The sequence below is a fragment of the Carassius gibelio genome, chromosome B1 (genome assembly GCF_023724105.1).
Source record: "Carassius gibelio isolate Cgi1373 ecotype wild population from Czech Republic chromosome B1, carGib1.2-hapl.c, whole genome shotgun sequence".
Lineage (NCBI taxonomy): Eukaryota > Metazoa > Chordata > Actinopteri > Cypriniformes > Cyprinidae > Carassius > Carassius gibelio.
The window spans coordinates 21263744-21277784 of record NC_068396.1 but is presented as its reverse complement, the minus strand read 5'-3'; the positions used below and the strand labels follow the sequence as shown (position 1 = coordinate 21277784).

At 37.4% G+C, this 14041-nt stretch overlaps 1 protein-coding gene across 1 annotated transcript; it reads right to left on the bottom strand.

Moving 5' to 3' along the window:
- Positions 1 to 264: 264 nt before the first annotated feature.
- Positions 265 to 13894, bottom strand: znf654 (zinc finger protein 654). Its single transcript, XM_052545851.1, has 9 exons — positions 13720 to 13894; positions 12773 to 12918; positions 11753 to 11834; positions 11466 to 11601; positions 11130 to 11332; positions 5914 to 6050; positions 5596 to 5737; positions 1548 to 5322; positions 265 to 1472 (listed from the first exon to the last, which is right to left on the bottom strand). Exons 1-9 carry the CDS (start codon positions 13843 to 13845, stop codon positions 1462 to 1464), a joined length of 4758 nt encoding a protein of 1585 aa, XP_052401811.1. The 5' UTR covers positions 13846 to 13894; the 3' UTR covers positions 265 to 1461.
- Between the last annotated feature and the right edge of the window lie 147 nt (positions 13895 to 14041).

The following is a 14041-nucleotide window of genomic DNA, read 5'->3' as shown; positions in this document are numbered from 1 at the left end:
TTACACAAAGGCAGTTAAAGGTACTGTATCGACCAAAGCGCCCTGAGAAAAAAATAAAATACAAATCGGTACGGAAAACGTTTATTTGGCAACAGCTATGATAAACTTAACCCAACACTGAACAGCGCCTCCCATGCCTGGAGACGAAGCAAACTTTAGTTCATGTCTACCACATAAACTGAGAAAATTAAAGCATGATGTTGTTCAAGTGCTAACAATATACAGTACAACGGCTGTTGTTCGCAATAAACCAAAACACACAACTCCCCTTCAAATATGTTTATTAACCATGACAACAAAAATCTCTTGATATATAAACCCAGTCACCCAATCCAATCATATACTATTTAAACTCTTCAAACATTTACAGAAGATACAAAAAAAAAAAAAAAAAGAATAAATAAGACCGTTACCGTTCATCAATAGAACAGCTATAAACATGCCTCTGTCTGAGACACAAATTAGTCCTCCCCTTACAATGTTCTTGAGTTTAAAGAGAAGTCATTTAGATTATGTCATGAGATTGTTCAATGAGGCTTTGTGGCACATATACACTCCTCCATTAACAGGAGAATCTGCAGACTTGAAGACTAGGCCTTTCCAGCAGCACCAGTTACAGGCCAACAGTTCTTTAGGCATTCTTAACCACCAAGCCAAGGTCCTTCATTTAAAAACTTGATGTCTTTAATTCTTCCCAAGTGTCCACTGACTTAAACATATGCGAGTTAATGACATTTGCAGAATATGCAATTAGTAACAATTTACAATGGTTCACATATTAAGTTTTAAAAAAAAAAATAATAATAAAAGAACATATTTAGAGTGTGTCTGCAATACTTAAAGTAGCCTACTAGCTTCCATCCAGTACTTCTGCTCATAAAGCACAATGTAACATTGGAGAATACCTGACTCACTGTCTCCAAACAGAAAGTTAAACCTTTCATTAACCACCATTAAGCACAGCATTTTGTGTTTTCTAGATCAGGTATTTACCCTGGCCAGAAAGGCAGACCAACTCATCTTGTAGTGTCATGGTCTTTGGTGGCCTCTCATATCCAGGAATTGAAAAGGCAAGAAAAAAATGAGAGGCTAAACACTGTGACAGGAAACGAGGAGAGTCAAAAGCATCTGTTGTGCATTTTTATAGAAAGACAAACTTATCCATTTTCTAGCAAAGATGACAATCAAGTAAAAAAAAAATAGTCTCAAGTCTCAAAAGACTTGAAAAAGTCAAAAAAGACAATGTCAATTTTTTAAAGAATAATTAACAGACCCTCGCTCTGAAATGAAGCAGCAGATCGGCCATAGAAGACTACAACAAGGGATAATTCATTTCCCATGTAGTTCTCGATCTAGTTCCATTTCGAGACGTTGACAAAGATGTTAAGCACACATAAGAACGCTGATTGCTCACAGCAGCATTTAGCAAATTTCTCAATAGAGAGACTTGCTTCTCCAAATTCAGGAGGCACCTGTTGAAAACAAAAACAAAGTATTCAATAAACAAAACATAAATAACTTGAGATTCATAATAAAAAGGTACTTACTTTCATCATCTGAATCAAATCCAAAGAGGGATGTGCATTTGTCCTTATGTGTCTGCAGCTCTTCCTCACTGTTGAAAGACTGAAAGCATCGAGAGCAGCGCTGACTGGTAGGCAGTATTTCTGGCTTTGACACAGAGCCTAATAATTTTGAGCCCCCCTGGGTTTCCTTCCAGCGTTTTGGCATGCTAATGTAAGACTCATCCAGATAGGCAGAGGGAAGAGGTCGAACAAATCGTTTAGTTACAGGTTTTCCTGAAACCAGTGGTTGCTGCTCTTTATTGACGGGATCTGAGAGTTTGGGAGGAACAACTTTGTCCCCCTCGCTATGCCCATTAACAAGGCTATGGTTTTTGCTACTGTAGTTTACAGAACCTTTATTGAGGACTAAAGGTTTTCCATCTTCTCGATTTGCAGGACCCTTCGAATTGGCTGTACCCAGAATTTGTTGACTGCCTGAAGAATCTGCTGGCACCTCCATATTATCTTCCTGGCTTCGAGAGGCTCCTTGCCCTGTTGGTTCAGATTCTTTGGGTAATGGATTTTTTCCTGAACTTGTATCAGGTTGATAATGCGTTTTCTCATGCTTATACAGGAGCATACCGCTCTCAACTTGCATAGAGCAGCCAGGAAAGCAGCACATCGCTTTCAAGGGATGATGGATTAACATGTGTTCACTAAGCTCCATACGTGTTTGGTACCTCTCCTTGCAGCCATAATGGTTGCATGGGAACTTCAGCTCACCTCTGTGGCATATCACATGGTCAAAAAAATGCTGAGGGTTGAATATCTTTCTGCAACAGAAAAGACATTTTTCCTTTCCAAAGTTGAAAAAGAACACAAGCGCCTTCTTGTCGCCATGGTGGTGAGACAGCACATGTGAAAGGACAAGGATTGACTTCGCACTAAATGTACATATCTCCACAGGGCATCTGACATGCGTAGATGCTCCGGTTCTTTTTCCCTGGAATGGTGTAGAAGGCTGTTTGGGTTTTGAGGGAGTCCCATTCTTATGCCCTATTAAATTAGTTTTCTTTAATTCAGTATTACTGTTTTTGGGTTCCTGATTCTCAGAAGTGGCTTCCAGGCTATCTGTTATCTTCCTCTTCTTTACATCTTCTCCATCCTCTTTTTGATCTCCAGGAGTAATCTTCTTCTTGTTCACCCCAGAGACCAGCATTTTATCTTTTCTTTTAAATTTTGTTTTGCTCTTGTCTTTTGTCACTTCTACATTCTCAGATTCAGTCTTGACACTGACTTTCGGACTTTCTACACTCTCAGTTTTCTGAGATGTCTGAACCTTTTCATCAACAGTATTTGTCTCAGGCTCACTCTTCAATTTTCTTTTTTTTCTGATCACTCCATTTACCTTATGAGTCAAGTTGTCCTTGGAATCTGAATGGTTGTCATCTGGAGTTAGTGTTTGCATAGTCTTTGCTCTCTTCCTTACTAGTCCCATTCTGAAAACCTTTTTGTTCTCATCTATGGACCGAGATCTCTTTGCTAACGCAGGTTTTCTCTTCATCTTGCAATCTTTCTCCTTTTGTTCTTCCGATATACTTGAGGGATCTGAATTCTTAACTAACCTTGCCCGCAATCTCACCTTAGGTTCTGAACGTTGTCCTTCCCTGTGCAAATCTTTGAGGTTCAAGGTACAGTTTAACCTCATTTTGAGGTTTCTAATCCTATTCTTCATGGCAGGATTCACACGTTTAAACAGTCTTTTCTCAGAATGTCGCAAGGTGTTCTCAGTGGCATTCTCACAAATATTTTCATTAAAAAGCCCATTAGACTTTTTCAGCTCTTGAATGTGTACTTTAAAATGGACCGACGGGCTGCGTCCATGAGTGTAGCGTTTGTGACAGAACATGCACTTTCTGTCAATCCGATGATGCCACATTGCATGCCGCAGAATGTATTGGTATTTGGTTTCTTTATTGCAAAGACTGCAGTTAACTGAAAGCTGGCAACTTGCATCACTTGGGGGAATAGGGTCAGGGACTAGACAATCAACAGCCACGTGCATTTTTTTCGGTGATGTCTCCTCAGGTCTTAGTGACAGCGCTGGCACCTCTGTACTCTCATGCACAATTTTAGAAGAAGTGGCAATTTCGCTTTCACTCAAAATAGCAACTGTAGCATCAGGGATCATCTTCACTTCAGTGAGAACTGGAGGAGCATCCTCATGAAGACCAGTGATGTTTTCTGGCGTATTATCAGATACAGGAATGGCATCAGCTGTGGTAAGAGTGGTCTCTTCTGGTGAAAGATCAACAGTAGTATTTTCTGGTGGACTAATAGGACTGTAAGGACCATATTCTGGATATTTGGGGTTTGCATCTTGGGGACTTGATAACTCATTAACTTTTGGATGTTCAATTAATTCTTTAACTGGCTCAAGAATGGCTTCAGCAGGAGTGGATGGTTCCTCATTTGTAACCAGAATTGATGTAGCCTTGATTTCCACAGCATTATTATCCTGTGCAGCTGCTTCAAGGCTTTCACATTGTTGCTCAGCAGACTGTCTTTCTTGTTTGGATTCATTGTGGTCCACCTTAACTTCATCTTTAGGTAAACTCTTGATTGATAGTCCTTCTAATTCAACTGGTCTTGAATATGTGTGGAATTTACAAACCATAGAAAGGCCTTGCTCCTGAAAAACAATCTCCTCCATCACCCTGAATTCCTTTTTCCTACATGGAGTAGGTTCTGTTGATAGTAACTTGATAAGAGACGTAGTAACGTCAGGGCATTTCAAATTCTCTTGAGGTGCGGTTTTGTCAGTACTGCTTTCAGTCATCTGATGGGTGTCCGCAGAAAACAGTGAGGCCTGGACATCAGAAGAGAGGTCAACTTCATTATCAGGGTAGGAAAATTTCATTGTAATTTCACTTAATGGCTCCTCAGCTGAAATATTCTTTAAAAGATTTGACTGCTTTGGTTTCCTTCCTGGTTTCTTGTCTTGTTGAGGTTCACTGTTTTCTGCTTGGGCAGCCAACTGGTCCAAAAGCCATTGTGGTTTCCTTCCCTTGCGCTTCATAGTGTTCATCTCAGTCTGCCGCGAAAGAAGTCTCTGGCGTCTACTATTAAGTTGCCTGGTATGATTCTTTGCAGAGTCCAATTGCCTAAATGAACGTCGAACAGGACAGGCCTCTGAATCTTTTACAAGCCGTGTCCCTGGCTTCCTACCCCGCCTTTTGCCTGGAGGTTTGGAGGATGCTTCCCCAGAGGCAGAATTAGCACAAGTTTTCACTGACTCCACTTCCTGTTTTTTTCGATTGGTATGTTCCTCTGCTTTACTGATTGTTCCATATGTGTTTTCTGTGTAACACTGACAACATCCTTTCACACAGTAGCTTGGCATCCACTTGTCCCTTTGCTTGATTTCACATAAAGCTGCTTTACCAACCTTATCGCTCATTAGCTTCAGACAGTTTGTTTCAATGTTGAGAAGGCTCCAGAACTCTGGGTCAAAGTACAGGTCTTTTTTCAGGATCTGGAGAACCTCAAAGCGTACACTGTTACCCACAAGACTGGTGTCTGCATGGTACTCTTGATCAGGGTGAGTATACAGGAGAAACACGTTCTTGTATGACTCAACAGTTCTCTCTTGGAAGAAAACTAGCAGTGCACAAGCCCTACAGACCTCTAGGTCATTAGGGAGCAGGTATGCAATGGTTTTGTAGATAAGAGACTTGGCGACTGGATCATTCTTAAGGTCAGTCTGCAAGGCTCCTGCACAAAGCTCCACACAAAACCCCAGGCCATCTTTTCCAAACTGAAAAAATAAAACCACAAATTTTATTGCTGGGATCATTTCAATAAAATACAGTTAAAAATAACTTTTTATAGTCCAGTGATTTTAATAAAAATGTATTTTTTTTTAAATGTTTAAACACCTGGATGGTTTATTGATGAATCTACACAGACCGATCACTTAAAAAGAACATTTCATAAACACTACATTACTATAAATATTGAGGTGTGTGTTCAATTATATTTTTGTCTAGGTCTACAATTAAATGTTTAATGCAACGACAAAATCTCTTACCTCTGCCAAAATCACCTTCATAAATGGGAAAATCGCTTTTATGTTGGTGGCTGACAGGATCATTATTTTGCATTCCTCTAGGAAGCCCTGCTTGGAGAGGTTCAATCGCAGGTAGAGTCTGCTCCATATGAAGACCAAATCCCTTTATGGGAATAAAAAAATAAAATAAAAAAAGTGCAAGAAATAAGACCTGTGGTCCTCTACATCTTCAGTACCATCTTCTGGTCAAGCTATAATAAAACATTAAATGCTACAAAGAGGGGCAAGACACTTAAGACAATTCCCCTTTTAAAAGTTCATAGAGCTTGAAAGACCCACCAAAGGTAGTACATTTCTCCAATCTGAAGCTTCTGAGATAGGAAGCCTTTACTCATCATCAAAACAGTCTCATCTTTCTCTTCATTCTCCATCATGCAGAGTATCTCTACAGCATTTTTCCCATCGATGTCTGCCATCTTTAGGAAAGAAAAACAATATTGTGATCTTTGATATTGTTCATCATATTCCAATACTTTAAAGCAATATAATCGAATGGATAAAAAAAAAAAAAAAACATATTTGGACATTTTTTATATCTTTTTAAGACCACAAAATAGAACAGACCATTAAAATGTAAGTCAAATCAACCCTAACGTGATAAACGGGTTGGCAACCCATGGCAGTTGCAGAGGCATAATCACTGGCACGTAAGCAACAGGGAAAACTGCATACTGATGTACATTTTGAGGTAATAACTTCTCATAGTTACACAGCCTTTTAGGAGCTATAAATATATAGTGCTGGTTAATCCAAAAATTTAAATTAGGCCATAAATTACTCACCATCAAGGTGATTAAACTGAACTGTTTTAATGCATTGGCCTTGTCACTAGGGCTGCAACAACTAATCAATAAAATCGATTATCATCAATAAAAAAAAATCATCGACAACAATTTTCATTATCGATTAGTCGGGTCTGACAACAGTGCAAGTATAACGGCAGCCGGTCGCATCAAATTACTCAGGGTGAAAGAAAATAGATACACGTGAGCATCACGATAATTTGTTATAGATTCTCAAAAATGTAATATATATATATATATATATATATATATATATATATATATATATATATATAGATATAGATAGATAGATAGATAGATAGATAGATAGATAGATAGATAGATAGATAGATAGATAGATAGATAGATAGATAGATAGATGGCAGTCTTCATCTCTGTACAAATCCTGAGTGACAGGAAATACTAGCATTAGAGCACGACACTAATGTTGGTATAATGTAGTTCGCTGCTAGTAATGGAGGGTGAAAGATTTGTCCACTGCTGCGGCAGAACCGAGGCTGCAGCTGTCTCAGTTGGTGCAGTGCTCGCGTCACGGTTTTCGACGGCGCTAAAGTTAGTTTGACATTCATTAGACATTAGTTGTTTTTTGTTTTTTTGCCAATTAAACTCTTTAAGGCTGTTATGTTTTGAACCCAAACTAACTCAGATAGTCATAAATCTGTGCCCTTTACATTGCAAAAGGCTTCATTTCTAAGGGGGAAAATTAACAATGATCCATTTAAATTAATTAAATAATTTGACTACAAGACATTATAATATAAAACTAATACTAAAATGTTCAGAAAAACATCCCTGTTATTGCACAAATTTCCGTTTTCTGAATTACGTTACCATTTTATATGTTTAATAATAATAACTTTAAATGTTTGCAATAATATAAATCTATTAAAAGACAACACCATTGAATCTAAAAAGGTATCAAACCAACTTTAAAATATACAGAATATTATTCAGTATAATGTACAAGGCATATTTTTTCAGCTAGACAAACAAACATTAAATTTCAACAAGGACACTTACATTATCATTTCGTGCACCACTAATAAGGCTTCCCTAGCACATCTAAAATTTGGTTGCACCGGTTTTGCATTCAAATTCAAATATTAAAATGTAAAATTCTACTCAGGGTTTCATCAGTCAAATTTAAGACCTTTTAAGACCTTTTTATGACTATTAGGATTTGAATTACGACCTACACGAATTACGATAAATAACTTCAGTCATTAAAATTCCTTTTTATTATTGACTTTCATTGAAAGCAACAAGTTTCATTATTTAAAGAGTTATTCTTTTATTTCTTAAAATTAAGAAACTGAAGCCATCGCCTTCTTTTTCTTGAGTATCAAGAACACAGGAACACTTAACAATTGTAACATTTTAAAGTAACATTGTAAATTAACAATTATTTTATGGCATTACTTTCCAAAATAACAAGTGTTATTGGTGTTTGGTCACAGTATTCAAACACCCACACCCAGGGCCATAGCTGGGGTCAGCGGGGACCCGCTGAATGTTGTACCAGTGACTGTGGTTGTACCAGTTTGTTTAATTTGTGTGTTCATTAATTTTTATTAATGTTTTCTATTTACACAACTTTTACGTTTTTTCAAGTTTGTAGGTGTCCAGGTACAGAAACCGAATAATTAAATGTAAAATAGCACTGGATAGTCTTCAATGTAAAAATTGAATATACAATCAAACCAAAATTTATTCAGACACCTTCAACATTTCTCACATTATTACAGTTAAATTGCTATTGCTTCTAAAATGGTTATAAAATATGACAAGAATTTAGAGTTAAACTCTGTCAGAACAAATTCGTCTTGATAATGTCATAACTTTGATAGAAATGTACGTAATGGATTACAAATCACCAAAACTACAGATAACTGTTATTATGACAATATTTACACAACTAGCAATACTTTGTTGACCAATTACCAAGCGATGCTTCATTTTGTTCAGACTGTGGTGTGAAAAGGTTGCATTAGCAATTCAGAAAAAAGAAACGCACATAAGCAATGCATGGTGCTTTACAAGGTGCTGAATAATTTTTGTTCCCAATTTTATATATAGATTGATAAAACATTTATATCTATCTATTTCACTAGTAGTTCACTGTATGAAGATTCTTTAGGTATATGTCACAGTTTGTTTATACTCACTTACATAAATGTATTAGTGTCCTGTACCTACTAGTAAAATATGTATATAAAACATTATATCTGGAGTCTGGAAAATTTTTGGTTTGACTGTGCATAAATTCTGGTTAAAACTACAAAGTAATGCAGTCAAAAGCAGTGAGTGATTTTTCTTTCATTTTCTTGGATTAACATAACAGCAGCTAGTAGCTAAATTAGGCGCTGTCACTTTAAGAGATGATGAACGCATCTTTTTCATCAACTGTTTAGTTTCACTTAAGAAATAACTGACAAATGTAAATTGTTTCGAGCATACTTTCAAGGCGGGTATTTTGACATTTTGTATGTTTTTGTCGGCACAAGAGCAAAAAGAAGCAAATTTGGTGTACAAGCGTTCTGAGATGCCTTTCTCTGCGTGAGTCCTGAACACCTGAACACCGTGGTACTGAATTGGGCATTTACACATTACACATCCTTTTCTTTTTGTTCAAAACTGCGATTAGTATTTGTTCGTTCATGTGCAGGAGAGACTGTCCGTGATACGCGGCTCTCTCTCCACACCGAACACAGCGCGCGAGTAACCAGCTACTCAGTTCAGCTTTTCCGCATCTTGTGTTTGGATGCTTGATACCAATTGTTAGCGAAGGGCTTGAGCCAGCTACTAAACGCACCATCTTCGAGCCATATATCATTAAAGGTAGATTTTCCCATTGTGATAGCCAGGATGATTTCAATTAAGCTAAGCAGTGACTCAGTCAGTATGACAGTATGTTAGGAGTTTGCGCGGGTTTCTATGAAAGTCTTTCTGACAAGTCTGTATGCTGCCGCATGGACCTTGTAGTTCTGGAACGCTGTGATACCAGTGTGATACCACCAAGATTCCTCATACAGAACTACAATAGCCAATAACAAATGAATGCCATTGCCGCAGCAAGCGCATTTTGATGGAATAACAAATTAATGGACTAGCATATCAATTTAAGACGTGGCTAAATGTTTTTTTATGACTTTGTATGGAAAATCCAGACGTTTTTATGACTTTTTATGGCCCCGCGGAAACCCGGTCTACTAATATAATTTTTTTTATTCACAATCTTCTCATCACAAGGTGGCACAGCACCAGTGATGGGAATAACGGCGTTATAAATAACGGCGTTACTAACGGCATTACTTTTTCCAGTAACGAGTAATCTAATTGATTACTCTTCTCATCTTAATAACGCCGTTACCGTTACTGCCAAAAAATGCGGCGCGTTACTATAACTGATGATGAAGCTGTTTTTTTTTTTTTCATCAGACCAACTAGATCTCTGAGCGAGAGGCAAATACTTTTTTTTACTGTTCTCCCTTGGTTAGTGGGCAGAGCACGAGACAAGCGCATAAATGCTGACGATTGGCTGAGGTAGAGTAAAATTTCATTGTAAGCCAATCAGAGGTAGAGTTGGGCGGGTTTTCGAAAGCACGCATAGTAGTGATGGGAATTCGGCTCTTTTGACTCAGCTCACTGAAAAGAGCCGGCTCTTTGGCTCACAAACGGCTCTTTAAATGACTTTGACTATAATATTTCAATTTTTATTACATAATTATTTAATTTCTATAGGCTAAATTTGAAAAAAATTCAGTTGGCTCTTCAGATATGCGAGCCAGCTCCCGAAGTTCAACTAAAAAAGCTGGCTCTTAGAGTCGGCTCATTCGCGAATCGCGAACGAGTCGATCCATCATCACTAACGCTCATTCGCGAACGACCCATCATCGGACAGGACAGGACACACAACGAACAACACAAGCCAGTCAGTCAACGAGAGACAGGTATGGCGACGAGCCCCAATAATCCAAAAGTAGCCTTCTCTAAATAGAAGTATATACATTACTTTTTCCTTCAAGAAACTAAAGAAACAATAAAAGGAAATATCAAAAGTTCCCAAAAACTATCGTGTTATTTGCATTGATCCACTATATAAACATAATATCTACATACATGCCATTTGATTGGAGGCTAGTCTCACTTTGTCCCACAGCAACTTTTTTTTTTAGATGTGTGTACAATGTTTCATGTTTCTGTTAATAATGTATTGTATTAAGTGTCCATTTCATTATAATATTCAGATTTATCATAAATAATTGAACATGCACATGTATTTTAAGTTCCTTTAAAGAGGGGTAGAGGTGGGGTCACGTTTGAGCATTTAAAATTTAATTTTACTTGAAAGTAACGCAATAGTTACTTTCTTAAGTAACTAGTTACTTTAAAAATTTGTAACTGAGTTACTAATTTAGTTACTTTTTGGAAGAAGTAACTAGTAACTGTAACTAATTACTTTTTAAAAGTAACTTACCCAACACTGCACAGCACTCATTCAGTGGTGTTCATGTGTGCTGTCTGCTTGTTACTCATATCATGTAACATTAAACAAAATTAGAGCGTAACTAGCGTGCGATATAGCTAACATTTTTGTAGTGTTATCTATGAAGGTGTACCATCAATAAATACAGATACCGTTTTATTGCCCAGACCTAGGTGTAGTTATTAATTAAATAACTTCTCACTCACCCCCTTGTTCAAGTGCTCATGAAGAGAAGCCCTCCAAAGGCAGATGAGGTAGGCTTGCTTGAAATAGAGATGCTTCCCTACAACGGAGTGCCGGATGCATCTCCTTGTCAGTGCCAATGCCTCCGGAAGCCTCTCACATGCCACCAGATAACGCACGCGTAGCTCAATGAAAACGGATACTTCTGAGCTCAGATATTTGTCCACTGTAAAGGAAAACAATAAATAAGACTTATAATAAGTCTTATGATATAATACTCAATTCCATTAACAGTTTGGGAAATGTGCATAGATCATTTGATGATGCACTGTTTTTAAACAAAACCTTGATTGACTAACCGTCTTCTTGTAGTAGTTCTGAATCCTTGAGAATGGCCTGAAGAACAGGGTTTGCCCAAGGACCTCCATCTTTAATAATATGTCTAACCTGAAAAAGGTAAACATTATGGTGGCTTGCCAGGCTCGCATAGCAGTCCTAGAATAGAGCAGAAAGACCACTTTAAAACATCAAACCATATACATGGAAACATATGAGTAAAACAACACAATAAGCACTGAAAATCCAGTAAGCAGAATTCAACATGATGCTTCCCCCAAGAATAATAGGATTGAGGTAATGCAGTTACCTCGAATGAGTCTAGAATGTCTTTTAAAGGATGCTCAATGAATTCATCTTTTCCAAAGAACAACAGCAGTTCGAAGATACTCCTGTAAATAAAATAAAAGTTATTCTGTAATTAATTTATTTTACAACCTTTTGCTCCAATAAATTATACTGTAAGCCTTTTAGTGACTTCTATAACTTCCAGTGGATTTAGGTCCTAATCAGACAGGATTAGCTTTATATTCGGAGGTGGGCAAAGATGTTTTGGAACTTACACTGCATTCACAGTCTTCTTGAATTTCTATTGTCGACTCAACCTCAGTAATTTCAACACACCATTTACCCATGAATGGACAATTACATTACAGACATCCAAAGTAACAAATACTTAAAAAAAAAAAAAAAAAAAACTATTAAAATGAATATAGTATTTTGTAAAGTGTATGTGTGTCATGTCAAACTGGAACATACTTTACCTTGCTTATTGGGTTGTTATACTACGGGTTATGATGGACAATATCAGTATGACAGTTTCATTCAGTTTATTTGAATAAACATGTCTATATTAGCTGATGTTGATTAAATGAATGCTTAAGTTTAATACACATTGAATATAAAGCAAGACAAGCAAACTGCATGTATAAAACCCATTTTTCATCAGCATTCAGTATTAAATTTGGCTCTATGATACATTAAGATATTTATTAAGTCACTTTTACAGTTTTACAGACTGTTGTTAATGTCTGGGTGTCTGTTTAAATGCTAAATAAATGAGGAACCCTACACATCCTTATTCCAATCCTTTATGACTTTCTTCTGTGGAACAAAAAGGCTATTTTGAGAAATGTCTCTGTGTTTTTTTTTTTTTTTACTCTGTCTGTTTGGCAACCAACATTCTTTAAAATATCACTAATAAAGTCGCAGAGGTTTATGACATGAGGGGGAATAATGACGACTGTCTTGTGACTTCAATGTGTGCTCTACTTCCTAAAAGTTTTACAGCATGTATAAGTAAGACTTAAAAGCAGAAGTATATACTCACAGGGCCAGACTACTCAGAGTGTAGCGTACATGCTCGCATTCTGGAGGGAATGATGCTGCACCATGGACAAAATAGCACAGGGCACTGTGCAACACCTGGAGCTGGGGAAGAGGCACTTGCCATCGGCCGGTTTGCTCCACCACCAACTGGAAAAAATAAAGAGAGACAATTCATAGAAAAAGAAAATATTGAAAGAATATATTAATATCGTGGTGTGTTCCTAAAGCCAGACTTTTAATGTTTGTTTATAGTCATAGAAATCACTAGCATTTAATTACAGTAACTACATGAACTTACTAACACAAATTAGATAACAGTTAACGTCAATCAAACTTTCGTAAAACACCATAGAAGATTTTATTTCCACAGAAAGAAGGATGGATTCATTAACTTAGCAACATTTTCATCAGATATCAAAAGCTGCATAGTAACTGTTGGAACTAAATAAGCATTTGCAGAGACTGGTTAATAATACATTAACTATTGCTAACACAGACAGCATGGAGTTGTTCTATCATTTAACACCCTTTAGTAGTGCATAAGGATGAATCAAACTGAGTCGGTCCGTCGTCTGTTTTATGAGATCGATGCCAAATAAAATATGATGAAGTGTATAAGCTAATCTTTCGCAGTCTGTTTGTTTTGGAATGCAACTTTGGAATGCTAACCGTTAGCCACTTAACCAGCTAATGAAGCGAACTGAAAGAAAGTGACTGCCCGATTTGTATCTATCGTGATTACAAATGAACTGTTAGATTATTGAGATTTACTCCTAGACTATTTTGAAGACACCCGTAGTAAGTGAGGTAAAACACGGGGAAATTGTGGCTCACGATGGCTGTACACTGGGGGATGGGAATCTGCTGTCATGATGCTAACACTGTTAGCACGTCTGTTTGCCTTTTATATAAAGCTTGCAAACGCTTTCGTCTAGTCTGCCATCTTACCTCACAGAATCTGTCACAGAACGTCTTGCTCTGTAGTCCGCGTTCGTCGCTTGCACTAGTGTTCAACAAAGTCTCTAGCTCTTTCTTAAACCTGTCTAACTCCAATTCACTCTCTTCTTCCGCCATACTGCTTGCCTAAACCAGCGCGTACAACAGAGACCACGACTGTTACCGTGAGGCTAAGGACCGCCCACATGGATCATCTAATTGGTGGAATGCCCTGTAAACTGTGCCTTGAGCAGTCAGTTTCTGCTTTGTGATTGGACGATGACCCCTTCAATCAAATGGTGGCTCACTCTGAACATTTTATTGGTTGGTCTGG

Coding starts and splice junctions, on each gene's coding strand:
- znf654 (XM_052545851.1), bottom strand. CDS start 13,845: ATGGCGGAAGAAGAGAGTGAATTGGAGTTAGACAGGTTTAAGAAAGAG. Junction 11,602..11,752: donor ACATTCTAGACTCATTCGAG/GTAACTGCATTA, acceptor GCTCTATTCTAG/GACTGCTATGCGAGCCTGGC. Junction 5,323..5,595: donor TGAAGGTGATTTTGGCAGAG/GTAAGAGATTTT, acceptor TTATTTTTTCAG/TTTGGAAAAGATGGCCTGGG.